At 40.1% G+C, this 19709-nt stretch overlaps 2 protein-coding genes across 6 annotated transcripts in view; both read left to right on the top strand.

The window, feature by feature from the left end:
• Window positions 1-19709, top strand: part of lrp8 (low density lipoprotein receptor-related protein 8, apolipoprotein e receptor) — a 246160-nt gene that overhangs the window by 26108 nt on the left and 200343 nt on the right. The gene's annotated exons all lie outside the window — the stretch shown is intronic.
• LOC146324373 (uncharacterized) lies at window positions 11271-19157 on the top strand. 4 transcript variants are annotated; one of them, XM_084723700.1, is made up of 6 exons: window positions 11271-11384; window positions 13062-13112; window positions 16111-17117; window positions 17242-17397; window positions 17817-17930; window positions 18178-19157. In XM_084723700.1, exons 2-6 carry the CDS (start codon window positions 13073-13075, stop codon window positions 18475-18477), a joined length of 1617 nt encoding a protein of 538 aa, XP_084579826.1. In that variant the 5' UTR covers window positions 11271-11384; window positions 13062-13072; the 3' UTR covers window positions 18478-19157. The 4 variants fall into 4 exon arrangements, with proteins under 4 accessions (XP_084579826.1, XP_084579829.1, XP_084579827.1 ...); XM_084723701.1 differs by having other exon boundaries at window positions 11276-11384; window positions 17817-17915; XM_084723703.1 differs by lacking the exon at window positions 17817-17930 and having other exon boundaries at window positions 11273-11384.

Here is a 19709-nt window from a genome sequence, read left to right as displayed (position 1 = left end):
GGTCAGATTTTTAATATATCATGTAACAAGAGGAGGATGAACAGGATGAAGAGGAAATCTGGTTGGCAGTTTTACATCCTGGTTAGCATTAGAGCTACACAATATCATATGGTGATTATTTTGACAGATACTTGATATACAGGATTAGTGGGAATAGTCATTTTGCATCACAATTTTCATGTTCACTGAATAAATAAAGTATTAATATCATGATGACATTTGTTGGAGTCTGCACCAAACCAGAATTTTGCACAGGTCCGGTTTAGCAAACCATCCACCCGTTACCCGCAATTATTTCCACGTCGGTTATGATTAAACTCGCATACAGTTATTCGTTCGTCTTTCACTTGAGTTCTCAACTGGTGCAGCACCTGTGCTCCTTCAGCTGTCAGCGTGTTTCCATAGCGACAATGAGCCTCGCTTTTGTGGCTATCAAAAGCTAAGCAGCAAAGAAAAGAAGTAGAAAAGCCGATGCTAGAAAAAAAAAAACACATTACCTTATTATATTTGTTATAGTATTGTTCTCACCTGCTGCCTGGACTTGTGAATTTACATAAATATTTTTTTTTCCCTGTTACACAAGGTTTTTGAGGGTCACCTGCTCGGTACCCCCAGATACCTGCAGCTCTCCTTCATTACAACACTGTTTTGTCACATATTTTACCTTTATCAAAAATCTGCAGGCTCTGTGATTTGAATGTTACACTTGGCCATATTGCAGATTTGATAATATGCAACCCTATGGGATCCAAGCGGCCACAAACAAACAACAAAATGTTTTTATTGAAATAAAAACAATAGGGGAGGGAATCTCTCTGCACTCTTTTCTGCACTGATTCATAATATGATGCATGTCACAATCTATTATTTCCCCCACCCCTAAAAATTCATAGCCATTTTGTTGGCAGGTTTTTAGGTGAAATGGTTCTTCCTGTTCTTGTTTTGTAATTTGCATGTCTTTGCACGTGTGTCATGTTCCCCATCCTTAACTGTCACTTTCCATACTGTGTGAATCATCTGCATCAATAACAGCAAGCAGGTTTAGCAACTTTTACAACTTATTAAATTGCATTCTTAAAAATCATGTTAGTGCATGTTATAAAATGCTATGTTCCAAATTACATCAGGTTATGGGATGGTACCACTGAGACACACAATTTATAGTTGAGCAGGTATGTTCTCTTTATAAACTCACCAAGCTGTAAATAGTTTCATGCTGAATTTATAAAAAGTGAAAAAATGCTGTAAAACGATGTCTAAGTCTGTGTGTTTGCATTTTGTGCCTCTTCCACATCCTTTGTATCTGTGTGTTTCTCTGTGTATGGGTGTGTATGTGCGATTGCTTCCTACTGTTAGTGTCATCATGATGAAGAGACTATAGATTGGTGTGTTGGTTAATGAGTCTCGATGTGTGTGCGCCTGCATATGCTTCTGAGGTGTCCCAATGATGAAGAGTTTCCTGCCTCCTGTGTGTACGTGGATGTGTGTGTGTGTGTGTGTGTGTGAGCACATTACAGAGTGTTCCCAGAGATGGTCATTAGCTGTGAAGGACTGTAAAGCCACTGACCCCACAGTCAGAAATGGAAGAGCCTGACCATTCTCCGTTCACCCAGCAGACCCCAGACCTCTGTACTAATGGACTAAAGCAGCCACTGATGAGGGAGGGAGAGACACAGGGGGCGAGAAATGAAAGAGAATACACACGTCCACACAAACACACACACACACACACACACACACACTGAACCCGGTTCAGCTCCGCCCTAATCCAGGAAAACTTCCTGGATTAGGGCAGAGCTTGTCTGCTTGTCTGTGCGTGTCAGGGTTTCTGCAGGTGCTTGAAAACTCTTAAAAGGTCTAAAATCCAATCATCTTGATTTTAGGCCTTAAAATGTCTTAAATACAAGTTTGACAGGTCTTAACTTTGCTTTCATAAAGTTGGTTTACATTTAGTCTCACTTTTCATTGTGTTTTTGGGAAACATTGTATTGACCACGCTGGAACATCTGCAAAAACACCACAACATTGATCCAAAAACCACTAATGCAAACTGTGCTTGTATGTTTTGAGCAGCAAGGACATGAAAATTGTCTTAAATTGAATTCATAATGGTCTTACACAGGTCTTAAAAACTTTAATTTGTTGAAACTAGCAGAAAATGTGGCATTGTCGATGTTAATGGTTAATTATTAATTCGTTAATCGCTGTTAAGAATTTAACAGATGCATTGATAATGTATGTTTTGTTTACCATTTCTCAGGAGCTCACTGTTTTTTTTTCCCTCTTTTTTTAGTCTAAACATAGCTGTAATTGCGCCACACTAGATATTATTTTGATTGTTTTGAGCGAGAGCCTCATTGCTTTGTTGTTATGTTGGTTTAAATTGTTTGTATGTCATGAATCAATATTTCACATGACAAATGTGTCACAGCATTGTTTAAATAAAACTTACATTTTGTATCTTATTAGTTATTAACATTAATCCATTGACTAAATGTTAACATTTTCAACTATAGGTTAAGAAAAATGCACAAAATTGGTCTAATAGAAAGAAACCATGTGTACATTATTACTCATATTGACAAGTGTAATTTGCATCACAACATGCCTATAAACAGCTTTTCTGTGCATCTGTACTGAAATATTTATATTGACAAAATGTCTCAGTTTTCCCCCGGACTGTGCAGAGCGATCAGTAATCAACTTCCTGCGAGAGTGATGGTTGTGTTTTGATGATTGTGAGAACGCTGGGTCTTTGCCATTCCAGCGAAATTGAGTGAAGTCCCAGAGTTTGTAATAAGCAGAGTGCTCATGTCGTGCAGGTAGCACCGTGGGTAATCTAAAACATTCCAAAGGATGGAGCACGCTTCGGTGAAAGTTGACCGGGACTTGTGGGGAGCGATCGAAGAACATAATCCGTTTTCTCCAAATCAGCCCAACTAACCGAGGAAGCATAGTAATGAGAAAATGATTAGATTTTCTTTTCTGCTGCATGGCCGCTGAAGCTCTCTCCATCTCTCCGCCTCCTCCTCCTCTCAAGCTCTCTTTGCTGCCTGTGGCCACTGTGGAGATGTTAAACAGTTTATTTACCTCTTGCTTGGCTTTCTTGAATTCCGCATCTACACCCCCCCACACACGCAGATGTACTTTATTGGATGTTTTCTAAGAAGTTTATGGATGTATTTGAGGACAGTTATTAAATATTTTACTGCCAATTTCATCTAAATCATGGTACCACTTCAACTTCTTCTCTTAACCTCTGGTTCCAGCTTGTCAAATGTGAGGATTTTCAGCTTTTCTCTGCTTTGTATCATTATCAATTTAAAACCTCTGGGTTGTGGACTGTGGAGCAGACAAAACAACCTATTTGAAAACTTACGACAGGAATTTAGGTTGATTTCCCAACATTTTGGGGCATGTCCTGACAGCATATTATTCTAAGCATAGTTTGAAAACTACCATCCTTGATCTCACCAACAAACTATTTTCACTTAAACGTTACTCCAGAAATCCAGTCACTTAATTGAGGGGCATTAGAGTAGCGAGGGTAGTGCTAGAGCTACTTGAGTAATAAATGCTATGAGTCACATGGGTACATGATGTAGGGAAAAGGAGGGAAAATGAAGAGAAACTGAAGGAAAAAAGACATAAGAGCCAGAGTGCGCAGTTAAGTTACAGGCTTACCTCTGTTATTGCTGGGTTGTATTTGGACACATGCAGATCACAGAGGCAGAGGAAGATAAGAACTGTAAAGGATGTTTTCTATCTAAAATGTCGATTGTGGTTTAAAGTCTCTTGTAAATTGCTTTTGTACCACTGCAGGGATTTGAATTGGAAAGCAGAGTAACTCACTTGCACATAAACTCGAGCACACAGGGGTGGAGGTGGTGGTGTGGAGGGAAGAGACCCAGTGTGTGTCCGTATGATGCCGCTGCATGTGTGTGCTCTCAGTGTGGTTGCACCTGCTGCTTTGGAAAAAGGATGATGGATCCAAGAGGCGGATGAACACTGTTTCCATGGACTGACTCAGCTGTGTGTGTGTGTGTGTGTGTGTGTGTGTGTGTGTGTGTGTGTGTCCAACTGGGCTGGAGGCTAAAGGGAATGGGAGAGCAGGCGAGCCACAGATCAATTTCCTTTTTATTGTGGCGGAGTGGAGACTTGAGATGCATGGCCTCCTGTGACCCAGATTCATTCCTCCTTTCTCCTTCTGCTCCTCCTCGTTGGCACAGTGGCATCACATCAGAAGGAGGGAGAGATGAAAGGGAGGAGCAGAAAGAGAATGGGTGAGGGAGGGAGAGTTGCATTGAATCGGAGCTGATAATGAAAAAGAGAGGAAGTGGAGAAGAATGGAAGAACAGGGGTTATTGTAAGGACAATTTGTGAATTACACCTGAGAGCCGAGAGTTCTGCATGAAAGCATGTCTTACACATAAAGAATGCATCAGTGAAAATAGCGACAGACAAAGTACACAAGGATATGAAAAATGAAATAATTCCAAAGTGAATGACAGAGAGGTGCTGGATGAGAAACCCGGAGAAAGATGCATAAATTGAACCTTATAGTAAAGTGAAAGAGACTGGGCTACATCACCCAGGAGAGAGCGTCTTTAGTTAGCATACAGCTATTATGTAATACTAATTATCATTATAAACAGCCTCTATCTGCTTTGCTTCCTCTCCTGCTGTTCCAGAGCGCGTTGCTTCCTGGCTCACATGTTGCAGGTGGTGATCCAGCATATGGCTCTGTGTGCTCGGAGTGGCTTCAGTCTCGTTCTTGTTTAACACTGTTCTGACCCTCCCTCTGATGTTTCAAAGTGTCCTCAAGTCTGAGCTGCGGCTGAATCAGTTAAGCACTTGTACTACGATGAATGTTAAAGGAACAGTTCACTCCAAAATCAAGAAAACAAATATTTTCCCTCTCATCTGTACCACTATTTATCCGTCCAGATAATCCCGGTGCCGAAGTTTGGAGCTGTTGGCCATAGAGATGTCTGCATTTTTGAATGTGATGAAACTAGATGGCACTCAAAGAAAAAAAAAAATACATTTAAAAAAACTCAACAGCAGTGTCTCTTTATAGAAATCATGACCCAGTTGCTGAAGTCCAATAAATCCACAGACCTTGGCAGTTTTATGTAGGAACTATTTTCTATAAAGAAAAAAGTAAAATGTACACCACACTGATTGTTACCAATAGTAACATTTTCCATCTGAGCCACTTATAATTTGTGTTATTATAAAGGGCAGTAAAAGCTTCAGTCAGAGCTGAAAACTGTAATAGCTGTTAATTCTATACATTATATATATTCTATAAATTTGACCTATGTGAGTAGCAGAGTGCAGCAGTGTTTTCTGTACAATAGATGTGAATAAGACAGAAATGTTAAAATGCAGACAGTGTACCTCACAGCTGCCGGCAGCATCGTGATTTCCTGTACGTCAGACGGGGTATTGAGGCAGCTCCAGCGCAACACAGTTTGACTGTCGTCTTCAACATTTTGACAAAGACAACTGCCTGCTAGCAGAAGTGCTACGACACAGACGAGGGTGTCCATTTGCCCTGTCTTTACCTTCTGTGGCGGCCATCTGTTTCCCCATCCTTCACTTCACGATTTACAATTCAATTTATAATTTACATTCATTGTTAATTCTGTGCTTTATAGGTCTGGCAGTTGCGTTCAAAGCCATATTCACCGAAGCAATTTACATAATATTAAAAACCAGTTCTCTGCACAGAAGCTTGGTTTGCTTTGGCACATTCTGGCCCTATTTGGCACGGTTTTGGTGTTCCAGCACCCGGCCACATCCTGCCAATGCACTTGCACAGATCTTGAGTCTGTCCAGTTCAACAGGAATCCCCCCCCCCCACTTCCAAAAAATTCTTGGGAGGTGTGAAGGTTGTCGCATCCAAAAGTGACTTTCTGCCACCCCCATGTGAACTGCTGCTATAGGAGCCCATCTGTCACATGTAGAGGAGGCGCCATCTACACAAACACAAACCCATGCACGTACACACAGTGTCATGCTGAGGTAGGGGAAATGGCTGATTATCCCCTGTGTGAGTGTGAGTGTGTATGCAGTGAAGCAATGCAAGGGCATAGCATGCAGCTGAGACTCCAGTTTGGTCTGAATTGAGAAAAAGTAGCATAGCAACGGTCATCAGATACACACACATATATGGCACATAGTGTACATAGAAACACACATCAATTTGCACCCCTAAGCAGTATTTTTCTCACAAAGAAAATGGACAGGAAACATGAGCACACAAGCAGATTTTATCCACACACTGACACACACACACTTCATCTGGTTCTTACTTTCTTTGTGAATGTTCGTGTTGTGGTTTGGCTGTAATTGCAGGGTTCGGTCTTAACGTTCTTTTTCATTCGTTGATTCATTGTTTGCTGTGTTAGAAATCTACTTGGTTGAAGTCAGTTTTTGCTTGACCCTGTAAGAATTCTTTTATTTATTAACGGTTATCTAATGCCAACAGACTAAGGTTAATTGTCATGTACTGTCATGTAATGTACGGCCGCAGCGCCTGTTAAATGTTAGAAAAAATGTCCATCCCAGCTTCTCGAGATCAAGGTGATGTCTTTCATTGTCTTGGTTTTCAGTCCAAAAGCCAAGGATGTTTAGTTTAATATGATAACAAACAGAGAAAAGAAGGAAATCTCCATATTTGAGAGGCTGAAAACAGCATTTTCTGCCATTTTTGCATGAAAATGACCATTTATCGATTATCTAAATAGTTAAATAGTTTAATCCTTTTTGATGGGCAAGTGAGTGGCTGGATTTACTTGCCTGATATGGCATCAAACTAGCCCTGAGCATTTTGTCTATCCTTATTGTTGAGCCCTGAATTGTGTCCTCTTGTTTCAGATTGGACAGGATTTCACTGAGCCTTCTAGGATTTGGCTTCCTAATCAGTCTTACATACCCTATACATCTTAATGTACTGTAAATGTGTATGCGTGTGTGTGTGTGTGTGTGTGATATAAGAGTACCAAATGCACTATGTCAGTTTGGGTCCTCACAAATACAGTAAAAATGTAAGTGACTGTGAGAAGAGGTGAGTGGTTATGATACCACTAAATATATTAATCAGTAAAGACATCAAGATTAACTATTCCAATCACCCCCTCGCCCCCATGTCTCTGTTACACACATGCTCAGACAGACACACACAGCTCCCGTCCACCCCCTCAACACAAACACACACACACACACTAAAGCCAGCAGACCATGTAGCCCATTATTAAAAGCCCAGTGACCTCCATCTAAACAGGCCTAAATCTGAATTGTACTGCTGATGAGAAAACACTCATCCTTCACTGTGTGGCTGTCACCTCATTAAACAAGAGGAGATCCCAATCAGCTCCTCTCATCCCCTCTGAAGCTACATGCAGCTCTCCTTTATGGATGTATAAAAGTCATGGTGCTGAGAAAAGGGATACAGATGGAGACTTACTCTAATATGGAAACACTTGCTGGTAGCTAGTGCCGCTGTAATTCACTGCTTCTTTCCTTATTCATCTTAAAATCTTAACTGTGCGGATCAGTCTTATGTTTAAGCAGACCTGCCAACATTCCTGTTTGTCGCAGGTTTTGTCCTGCATTTCCAGGTCGTGTTGTTTCTCCTGGGAAAACCTCGTGATTTGCATGGCCCTCAAACTTTATTATGAATAATTACATGGATCCATAAGTTTTGCACTATGTGTAATTTCAACCCATCTGTCATCGCAACATGGCAACACAAAAAGCCTGATTCAGGCGGCGTGTGTGCAGCTGCTCTCTGCACAGGCAGACAGGCCAGCTTTTGAAAACTAAATGCTGGCAAGTATGATGTTTAAGGTAACACGAGGCTGTAAAACACCCCTTAAAAATGCCATCATTTTAAGGCACACCAGCAGATTTGATATCTTCAATAGATCAACTATATCAAAAATGGAACTTGGGCAACAGCTCTGTGGCAACTTTAAGGGGACACACTACCTCAGAAGGCTTTTAAATCATGAAGTTAAGATGGCAGAGGGCTCAGTGGTCGATGACTGTCAGCCATCATGATGGATGCTGGCTGTTCACCAGCCCAACCCTGCTTGTAATATGAAAGGTGTCGCTTGTAATGACGAACCCACACAGCATTGTCACCTCACTTCGCAGATCCTCTCAGCTCCTCTGAGCATTTTAACCACTTTCAGCTCATTGTTTTGGTTTTACAGCCTTCGCTTTGAGAGCACGAAGAGTGAACCACGACACTTATTTGACTTCTTTTCAGCTAAGGCAGGCAGGTGTATCCAGGTCAATTTCATCACTGTGAGAAAAATTATTATTTTAACCATTTTTTTACAGACAGCGTTTTTTTTTTTTGTTACTAAATTTGATTGACTGTTTTTTATTCTCAGTTTTGCATCTTGGTTTTTGGCAGTTTGCCATAAGCTTTGAGTAGACTCATTCAGAAAATTGCTTTCTTTTTTGCAGCAGCAGCCTCAGGTAGGCAGCTGGAAGCAGACAGGTTACTGGAAGGCAAAGTATCATGGGAGGGGGAGAAAAAAACAGAATTTCTCATATTGTTGTTTTAAAATTGTTTTCATGTTTCATGTTTCAAAAGACCCAAAATGAACACTGCAAGCAGACTGCTTGAATACTATAAGCAAATTATTTTAACAACATTTGTATAGGAATGATTCTGTCTTTTTTTATCCATACAAGCGGTTTCCATTGTGTTTCCCTTTGGAGTTGATGGGGATCAAAAACTCAGCCAACAGGAGAGCGAATATTGGACTTAGATTTATCAGGGGCCCGAGGCAAGAATCCACATTAATGCCAATGCTGCTCTGTGTCTGTTCGACGTGTAAATTGACAATTGTTGTGGCCAGTAAAAAATAAATGGAGGTTTGACTCAGAAGGTTAAGTTTAAAGATATAATTTTGGTTACAGACACTTATGCAGCATGAAGTCATGACTAAAACGCACTGTTTCCAAGGAAATTAAAGTGACCATTTCAAGGTTATTTCATAAGAATAAGAAAAAAAATGCTGTGTATGATTGGATGGGAAAATGTTACTGCAGTGGTGACATGAACGCACACACACTCACACACACAGGTACACACACCTGTCTCTGTATATTAACAAGGGTGTCTGGCTCGCCACTGAGTCACCCCCCCCCCCTCCACACTTCAACATTCTTGCTATTCACACTCACCCACCGACCGTCACCACCTGACTGTCCTCCTCTCCCACACCTCTCGGCTTGTTATGTTCCACCTTGGCAGCAACTATGCACATATCCCAGCTGTGTTGGCGCAACAGTGGGGGAAAATTCAGGCAGCCCTGCAGGTCATTAGATACCTGCAATGCAGACATTTCAAAACAGAAATATTAAAATAACTGATTGTTATGGTGAGTCATGTGCTGCCAGTGTGACGTCCTGTGTGGATTAAACAAATAAGAAACAACATGTTGATCAGTGAGCTTTTAGACTGGTCTGAGCCGGTGCCTGGATACATAAAACCACTTTAAATTTTCATGCCTTTGGAACAAAATTAAATGAAAAAAAAAACATTTTTGAAAGCGTGTTCGGCTCTCAATATTTTTGTGGCTTCTAACTGAATCTCTGTGGTTTGAAGTTTAGTTTTTATCTGCTTTACTTTATGTTTTCATGTATACTGGCTGTATAGGAGTCATGTAAAGTTACTGCTGATGAAAACCCAACATTTCCTGGATGCTGTGTCCTTGCTAAACTTTTCAAGCCTGCTTCTTTGACTTCTCTTTGACTCTCAGTGATTTTGTTCTCTTTTCTTCATTCATTTAACCCCTATTCCTTTCACACAAGCATACACACACACTCCCTGCCCCCAGGGTTCTGCTTATCCCGTCCAACTTTGTCTCTCCTTCAGCTGGGACTCCGTCTATGACTGCCCTCCCCATCCTTTCCTTGTTATCTCTGTTGCTCTGTCCCTCTCTGTCTCTGTCTCCCCCCTCTCTTCCTCTTCCTCGTCTGATTTGGTTTTCATTAAGTCTTAATCTACGTCGGGGCTCCAGTGTGTCACACGTTTCTCATTGTGTAGGATTGATGTGTCTCTCGTCTTCTCCCCGGCTGGGCCCTTATCAGCACAGACAAACCACAGGGCCCCTAATGAAGGCCGCCCTTCTTTCCATGCTAATTCGACGTCGGCCACAGCCCATTGGAATTCGACTCATTTTGTGCCATCCAGCTCAATGAGGTGCTTGGACCCAAAGACGAATAGGTGTGTAAGTAGGGTGTAGTTGGGCTTCGCTCATATCGCTAACAAGATAGTACTTTAGATATCTCAAATTTCTGTCAATGTGGTGGAATCTCACTGGCACAAATTCAACAGGCTACCACTGAAAATGTCACGGCGTGCCCTGAAGGCATCTTCCTGTGTCCTTGAGATGCTCTGGACAGGATTTAATTGCTCATAACTGTCCTGCACTGATGTTAAATAGCAGATTATCTTGATTATTTGCAGTTAATTTGGTTAATTATGTTAGAATAATGTAGAAGTAAATGTTTATTTTCATAATTTTAATTGATGAGTGATTTAAACTGTAATATTGGTGTTTCTCTTGTGGAAGCTTAACTCTTCTTCAGGTTGCCTGATGCCAGATCATGGTGACATCTAGTGTATAGGAATAAATATTGGAATATTGGAAAAATGATGGCTTCAAGTTCTATTAGAAATGTTGTATGCTCATGCTTTCATATGCAGGTCCAGTATAGAAACAACTTTGCAGCCTTCGTTTTAGCCCAGTTCCCACAAACTAGAATTAAATCAATTAAAATGTTATAAAATGAAATTTCTCCCCCCCCAAAAAATCATACAGTTTATGATCCTCAGTTCCTCAATGATACTGACCTCAGATAAGCGGTTGAAGATGGATGGATGGAGGTTCTCAAAGTTTTGTATTCTTTTGTTTTGTGTGTTCTCTTCTCAGTGGTATAAAGTGGGTTGGACACGATTGGAAAAAGTATCATGTTTTAATTAAGCTTTGTTGCTCATTTATTAATAAATGTTTAAAGTACACTGTAAAAAGTCCTTCAGTCATGTAGTTAGTATTACTTTCCTTTACGAAGCATATCTGCTTCATAAAAGTAATTTCAATTTCTTTTTGTGTTTGTGAAAGTTCCAGAAAAGTAATAAGTGTGAATATTTAACTAACTTATAATTTTATATTCTAAAATTGATTTTACTGAACTTGTCATAAAATTGATTTAACAAACTCAATTTTATAGCGTTTACCAAAACTAAATCTTTCTGACACGCCCACATACTGCAGGGTGAACTTGTCCTGGCGTAACTCCAACACTCACTGGCACTTTTGGTTGGACTGAGGCGGCTGTACATCGGCAGACATGTAAGTAACCGTTTTCATTGCTTAAAATGAGGTTTTAGCCGAGTGAACATGAGCGTGCTGCAATATTTATTCCCAACTTTAATGAAGAAGCATGGCGTGTTTTTTCCCCACTATGTTTTGCCAGTATTGTAGGCCACTATGAAGTGTAGAGCTAACCTTACAAAGTTTATTTCTTAGACAAATGCGGTTTCCACTTCATATTGTCTACAAATTCTGTCTTCATGATCGTTTGCTAGTAGGATTAGAGTTATTTTATTCTGCTACTGTTATTTTTTTACTGCCACTGTCGAAATTCCAGCTAGCAGCCATGTGCGCGGGGCTAATGCTAACATGCGCGCAGCCCTCATGCTAGGCCCCTACACATGGCTGGCTGTCCCATTATTTTCCTATGGAGAGAGCGGTAGCGCCCGACCTAGCAGCACCGCTGCCCTCGGTGTGGCGCACCGCTCGGACCTGCCGCTCACCGCTGCGCCCAAATTTCAAATTATTTGAACTTTGACCTCGTTTGCCGCTGACCTTTCAAAGCGCAACCAATGAGATAACAGCTGAATGTGACGTAGCCAGAAGCAAAACATACAAACAGAGGAGGGAGAGGAGATGGAAGAAAAACTCATTCTCTGTGTTTCCAACTTCCCCGAACTGTATAACACCACAGTAAAATCATATCACGATCTCGGCAGGAAGAGTATTGCTTGGCGAAATGTCAGTAGTCAGATCGGGCTACCAGGTTTGTGATTAGGCAGAGTTTACGAGCTACCGTTAAGCTAAATATAATGCTAACGCTAGCTTAGCTGTTTGTGTACGTTCGCTATACCAGGCAGACACAGTGACAGGATCAGTGCTTCGTAGCTATATAAACTGTCCTTTAGCTCAGCAACAGTAAATCCTATCATGTTGTTACATAGAGCTGTGGTTAGTTTTTGCAGAAGAGGAGTCTGCTTTTTCCTCCTCGTCCTTTTTCAAGTAGCGTTTGGTGTTGCCTAGCAACGGTGAATAGCTCGCACTTGTTGATGACGTATACCTGAGGTCCACCGCGTCCGCTCGGCGCCTCTGCGCTCTACCTGGTGCTGAACGAAGAGCAAATTTCTTGTCATGTGAAGGCCCCTTAAAATGTAATATTTACTGATAAGCAGATGTTCAGCAAGTGTTTAGCCTGTGACCAGTTTATGACTGGTATCAGAAGAGGACTGGTGACAAAATGAATATATTTTCTGATTGAAACATTTTACAGATATTAAGTGTTGTATCACTGAAAGTCAGTGAACTATAAGTAGGTTATGCAAAAACAGCTATTCATCAGCAGCATAGTGGATTAATAGCTGTGGCCATACTGAACCAAAATAAGGAGGTGGGGCGACCAAATCATTTGCTGGTGTGACCAAGGAAGTTATTATAATACTTTGAGAAACTTGATGTCAGATTTGCATGAACTATAATCATTAAAATGTACACAAAAACAGGCTTGAAATATTTTACTAGACTACTATAGAATACTGTATATAAAATTGAATCATTTTTAATCAAATTTGCAAACTAATGAACTTTTCACAATATTAATATTTATTGAGATGCGTTAGTAGATTTTTAATTCACTTGTTCACTTGACATATAAATATTTTTTTGATCAGTTGGTTCTTTGCATTGAAATCACTTTTGATGTTTTTGTTGTTTCTTCAGAAAACCTTCGTATGAGAGAGGTTCAACCCAGAAGCCCTGTGTCAACATCAGGTACAGCAATTTAAATCCTTAAAGGTTATTGCAGTACATGGTTTTTGTGTCATACTGTAATTTACACACAGATTTAAGGTGTTCGGTCTTCTCCTCACCCATTATGCTGATGGCTAGTCAGGTGAAGTTCAATAGTCAGTTAAACTTTACTAAAGCTTCGCAGGAAAACATAGATTAAATAATTCTCAGCATTCTCCTAAACAGTTGCCATAGAGTGGGACTTTTGTTAAAACCTATACCCACAGTAATACCTTTCTTAATTTTGTTCTGTGACAGATGGGATGGCCCTGTAAATTATGCAGCTGTGTTGTACAAGAAAAGGCTGATATTTTAAAGCATTACAGACTGCATCATGGAACCTATGGACAAAGCCATGCCCTGCCTTGTATACACATAGGCTGCCCATGCTCTTTTAAACACTGGAGTGCCCTCTGCTGTCACTTGTCAAGGTACCATCGAGAAGTAAATGCACTTGCCTCAACGCAAGCAACTCTTTTGTTCACCTGCCTAGTGTGTCAAAGACCTGGATTTCCGAGTGAAAAGGATTTTTTTGAACATATACATCATCATCTAAAGAATAATGAGACCGTAAAGTGTGTCTTTGCAGGCTGTGATCATCAAACTAATGTTTATTCGACCTTTGCAACACACAAACACAGAAAGCACAGCCCCCATTCTTTACAAGATTTCAAACCAGAGATCATTAGTCAAAGACAGCTAGCAGAGTCAAGCAAGCCGCTTAATTTGGAAGCTTCTGAAGAGGATATTGATGGCATTGATGATAATAATGAAGTAACTACCTCAAATGAACAGTATGAAGAGGAAGATGGAAGTGATGTGTGTGTCGAATATATAGCGTCCCTCCTGTTGAAATTAGAAAGTGTCCATAATGTGTCAGTTCGATGCATTGATGAATTGGTAGATGACCTTTTCTTCATAGCAAGTTCTGCACCAGTAGTTGCAATTAGAGATATTGTTGTGTCTCATTTAAAGAAAAATAATCAAACTATTGATAACACGTTTGTTACATCTCTTGTTGAGGAATTGTGCAAATCCAATCCTCTAAGCAAAGCACTTGGAGCCAGTGGTCCTCTTTCATCATCATTCAGGAGACATAGGTATTATAAAGAAAAATTTGAAGTTGTTGAGCCTGTTCAATACATCCTTGAACCAAATGAGAAGAGGAGTTTCCAGTATGTCCCAATTCTTCAGTCTTTGGTTCAAATTTTGCTTAAAGACATTTTGAGAGAAAAGGCACTAACTAAAGAACAGGACCAGTCATCATCTGCAGAATATAGATCATACCTTGATGGTACAGTCTACAAAGAAAATTCATTTTATTCCAAAGAAATAAGAATACCTCTTGTACTGTATGTGGACGACTTTGAGATTTGTAACCCGCTGGGAACATCAAGAAAAAAGCATAAAGTAACAGCAGTATATTGGGTTTTTGGCAACATCCCTCATGCTTCTCGGTCCACTCTCAACTCTGTATACCTGGCCCTTTTATGCAAAGCAGTTGACATCAAAAGATTTGGTTATGCTGAAGTGCTTGCCCCTCTGTTAAAAGACATTGCAATCTTGGAGCGTGATGGCATATACATTTCCTCCATTGGCAAAAAAGTGAAAGGCAGTGTTTTTTGTGTAGTCGCAGATAATCTTGGGGCACACTCAATATCTGGACTTGTGGAAAATTTCTCTGGGCCCTACATTTGTAGATTTTGTCTTGGAGAGCGATCAGACTTTCAAACAAAGGAAGTGAGGTTGGATGCCTTTCCTGCTCGCACCAAAGAGGACCATGCAATTCATTTGTTGACTGTTAAAGAAAACCCTACTCTGACACACAGTTATGGTGTGAAAAAGGATTGCCCATTGACTGAACATTTGAGCTACTTCCACTGTGTCTCTGGCTACCCACCAGACTTACTACATGACATTTTTGAAGGCATTGTTCCCTTAGAGTTAGGACTCTGCTTCAGTGTATTTATTTCAAAGAAATATTTCACTTTCAGTGAACTTAACAGTGCCATTACACAGTTTCCTTATAAATGGACAGACAAAACTGACTGTCCTCAGCCAGTGCCATCAACCTTCTCTTCAAAAAAGAAAATAGGAGGAAACGCTCATGAAAATTGGGCCCTTATTCGACTGCTGCCATTCATTATTGGCCACAGAATACCTTTGAGTGATCCAGCTTGGCTTCTGCTGATGTCTTTAAAAGACATTGTTGAACTTGTTGTTGCCCCAGTCCACAATGAAGAAAGCATTTGCTATCTTGACTCAAAAATCTCAGAACATCGACACAGATTTCAAGAAGTGTTTCCTAATGAAGGTTTGATCCCAAAGCATCACTTTCTAGAACACTATCCTGTATTAATTAAAGCATTTGGGCCAATTATTGCTTTCTGGACGATGAGATTTGAAGGAAAACACAGTCAGTTTAAGCGGATTGTGAGGCATACTGGCAACTTTAAGAACATTATACGATCCCTGGCTGCAAAACATCAACTTATGATTAGCCACCACCTGCATTCCACCACAGTGCCAAATCTGAGTGTTGTAAGAGTGACATCAGTGTCAGTAGATGTCCTGCATGTAAATGTTCAGGAATCGATCAGGCGTCTATATCCTCATCAGTCTCAAGTACAGCTGGCTGACACAGTCACCTGTCATGGAACAAGGTACTCAAAAGGCATGATTGTGGTCCATGGTTCCACTGCAGGTCTTCCAGATTTTGCAGAGATCAGTCAAATTGCACTCATTGGGGAAGAAGTGCATTTTATCGTTAAAACCCAGATCTCCTGGTATGATGAACACTATCGTGGGTTTTATCTGGAGAAGACGCACCATTTAACTCTTGTTGGACAACAAAACCTTAGCGATGTTTATCCTCTGTCATCCTATATTGTTTTAGGAAAGCGAATGGTGACACTGAAGCGCCACATCTGCCTCAAGTGTTGAGAATCACAGTATGATCTTTGCTTCTTCTGCCCTCTAGGCATGGAACAAACAGTGAGATTTCGGGTTGTCATCAATCATGAAGTCAAGAAACTTACTCTCGACGGTGGCATTCCCTCATCTGTAGATGAATTAGTTGCAGCTGTAAAAGAACATTTTTCCATCCACACAGAAATAAGTCTTCAGTACAAAGACAAAGACTTTGATGACTTCTTCACCCTTACCTCTACAAGTGAACTGAAAGATAAGGATACACTTAAAGTAGTGTATATACCGCTTAACCTGACACTGACCATTGTTCCTGAGGAAAGCACCCCTAATGCATCAGATGTGTCCTCTCTTTCTGATTGTGCCTCTCTCTCTGTGGACTCGGACGATACCATCATTTTCAGTCCCCACGTCACTGAGAGGCAGAACCCATGGCCTCCTGTATTTCCAATTCCAACTTTCTCACACAACACTGAGCTGGCTTTGAGGCAAGGCAATGAGACTTATTTAAGAGATGGAACCACACTGACATCACCAAGTATAAAATCGGACATCCTGGAACGGCTGGCAGAGACAATGTTTTCTTACACGGCTTACCCTAATGATGCTCAGAGGTGTGCTGTAGCACAAGCGCTAGTGGATAAGCATCCGTGCCTAAAGGAGCCAGGCTCTTTTAATGGAATTTATGGGTGGCAACAAAGCCTGAAATACAAATGTGGAAACTACCGGACAAAACGTAAAGCACTGGGAAGCCCTGAACTCCTGATAAACTCGATGAAACACAAGAGTGGAGATGACAGAAAACCTGCTAAAAACATCAAGAGAGCAAAGAAGGCAGAAGTCAATTTTCTTCCTTCACACTCAGCTGGTGAAACTGACGATACCCTTGAGAATGTGAGACTTGATCTCATTGAAGCCTGCAAGAAAAAGGACAATGTCAAGAGCATAAATTACATGATGGCCAAGACATACAGCTACAGAAGAATGGAAGTTGTTGTGCAATCCCCAGGAGTGGCAGAATTGAAAGAAAGGTGGCCTGCCCTCTTCGAACCATTCCAGGTAAATCATTTCTCATTTTAGTGTTCCTGAACCTACATTTATTAAAAATAATAATAATGACTGCATAAAATGCAAAGGCTGCGTTTACACCTCCTGAAAGTCCCAAACACTTGCTGTCTTTCAGATCAGTGAGGAGTTTCGTAGGTGCACTGTAGTTCCACTAGAGTCAACGTTTATGTCCCAGCTGGACAGGTACACTCCAAAGCTCCTGCAGCTGTTCAGTGCAAAGGGAGGAGCAGTGGGTCAGCGCATCAAGAACATGTTGATGGAACTGATACAGGTAAGGCAAGAGTGTTTGGAAAAAAAGTTACAGGATCATATTAATACAATGAGTAATTTGTTGTTCAGTTGTTTTGGTCCAGATGGGTGAATGTTTCAATTAATATTTTGGTTTACTTTACCAATTTTAATGTGTTTTCAATCAAAATACATAAGCTGTATTTCAGTGTTCTTCAACCATGGTCCTTAGGGCCCATTGTCCTCCATGTTTTAGATGTTTCCCTCTAAAACATGGAGGACATGTTTTAGAGGGAAACATCTAAAACATGGAGGACAAAGCCTACAATGGGCCCTGAGGATCATGGTTGAAGAACACTGCTCTGTTTAATGTAGTGAAGAACCACAGTGGTAATGGCAAACAGATTTGATTGACAATGCCTGCCTGTATGATTGTGTTTAATTATTCACTTATAACTCTAGGATCCAATGACTTCAGTTCTTAAGAAGAGAGATGTGACCCTGAGATGTCTTATTGAGTATATGGGAGAGAGTGTTGAGGAGCTCATCTCTGACTTCAAAGTAAGTTTGTTTCAGGTCAGTCACTGAGTCAGGTCAGTCTCTCAGTCAGGTCAGTCTCTCAGTCAGGTCAGTCACTCAGTCAGGTCAGTCACACTCAAAAAGAAAAGAAACATAAAACCACACTCAAAACTACTGAAACATGATGGAGTTTCCTTTCCAAATGACACTAAGTGTAGTTTTTGTTTTTTTGTTTTTTATTTATTTATTATTTCAACAAATGAGACATTTCATTCTAATCGTGTTCTATTTGTATGTCATACAGGGAACAGCAGAGAGAAGTGTACACGAGGAACTGAAAACTCAAAGTGTGAGGATCTACACTTGCCAGGAGCCAGATGCTGCTGGTATCATCATTGAGGGTGTCCCAGTGCTTACTGGGCTTGAAACTCTAGCAAGAGCATGCTGCCTACTCCTCGGAATAACATATGCCCTAAATCTGGAGTATCCACCTAAACTCTCGAAGACATTTGAGGTCTTCCAAAGACTTTTTGTTGGACTGGACTCGTTGCGCCCAAAACCGACAGCCAAATTCATGACTCTCAAAAACAAGCTTCTTGCCTAAGCTGGCCCACCTGTGAACGGTTTTAGTTCTTGTTCAACAATGTCATACTTGGATTTCTAGATTTATTGACGTGTCAAAGAGAGCTGTGGAGCTCAATGGACAGCACCTACTAATTGTTCTTTTAATTGTCCTTGTGAGCAGGTGTAGGTGGAGTTTCTGATAAATGTTTTCATTGTGAAGGTTTTATCAGCAGGTCAGAATTTGTATTCTGCAAATTGTTCAATTGTTGAAATGTTCTATATATCCATCTTAAAATCCAAAACTTTGTTTTGTTATCATGCCCTTGGGTATATTTCCATATGTTAAAAATAGTCAGGTGTTCTGTTCAGCACTTTAAGATCAGGTCACAGATTACTTTGATCTATTTTAGTGGAGTTTCTGATAAATGTTTTCATTGTGAAGGTTTTATCAGCTGCAGGTCAAAATTTGTATTCTGTAAATTGTTCAATTTTTTAAATGTTCTTTATATGCATCTTAAAATCCAAAACTTTGTTTTGTTACCGTGCCCTTGAGTATATTTCCATATGCTAAAAATACTCAGGTGTTCTAATCAGCACTTTAAGGTCAGGTCACAGACTACTTTGATTTATTTTGGTTTTAAAAACAGAATTGTATGTAAACAGTTCAGAACCATGAAGTTGCAGAAAATGCTTTTGGTAAATAAAAATTTTGGACACAAATATCTCTCTTTCTCAAATGTAACAGATTTTATTAGTTATTTCGTACTAATTTTATAAAGTAATTTAAACATTAAAAACATGCAAAAGAATTTTTATTTAAACTCAATAAAATTGAGTGCATCCAAATCAATTTCTTAATATATAATATAAATTTTACTTTATTTAATTAAGTATGACGTAGTTAATAACTGACTGTTTTTTAAGTTAGGTAAACTCAATTTTTTGGCTTTTTATTCAAGGCTATACTAAAAAATTTTAACACTGTAAAATACAAATTTTTGAGTTTTCCAAAATCAAAAAAACAAGAAGTTCACTAAACTACTAAAAAGTGCTTGGAAAATGTTGCCTTATTTTTTTTGAGTAGGATCAAAGCAATAGTTTTTACAGTGTAAAGAAAGATTTGAAACCATGTTTTCAGCAGTGAGCTCGAATGATGGAGTTTTTGTGCAGGACTTCTTGGTCACATGAATGCTTTGAATGACCACTGCAAAGTTGGATGTCAGAGACGAGGGATGCAGGGACAGTAGGTTAGAAAAAATATGAAAGTAGATG

The sequence above is a fragment of the Lutjanus erythropterus genome, chromosome 7 (assembly GCF_056507025.1).
Source record: "Lutjanus erythropterus isolate fLutEry1 chromosome 7, fLutEry1.hap2, whole genome shotgun sequence".
Lineage (NCBI taxonomy): Eukaryota > Metazoa > Chordata > Actinopteri > Lutjaniformes > Lutjanidae > Lutjanus > Lutjanus erythropterus.
Note: the sequence above shows the minus strand (reverse complement) of the source record. Positions and strands in the feature narration are given on the sequence as shown.

Coding starts and splice junctions, on each gene's coding strand:
- LOC146324373 (XM_084723700.1), top strand. CDS start 13,073: ATGAGAGAGGTTCAACCCAGAAGCCCTGTGTCAACATCAG. Junction 17,118..17,241: donor CCCTCTTCGAACCATTCCAG/GTAAATCATTTC, acceptor GCTGTCTTTCAG/ATCAGTGAGGAGTTTCGTAG. Junction 17,931..18,177: donor TCAAAGTAAGTTTGTTTCAG/GTCAGTCACTGA, acceptor TATGTCATACAG/GGAACAGCAGAGAGAAGTGT.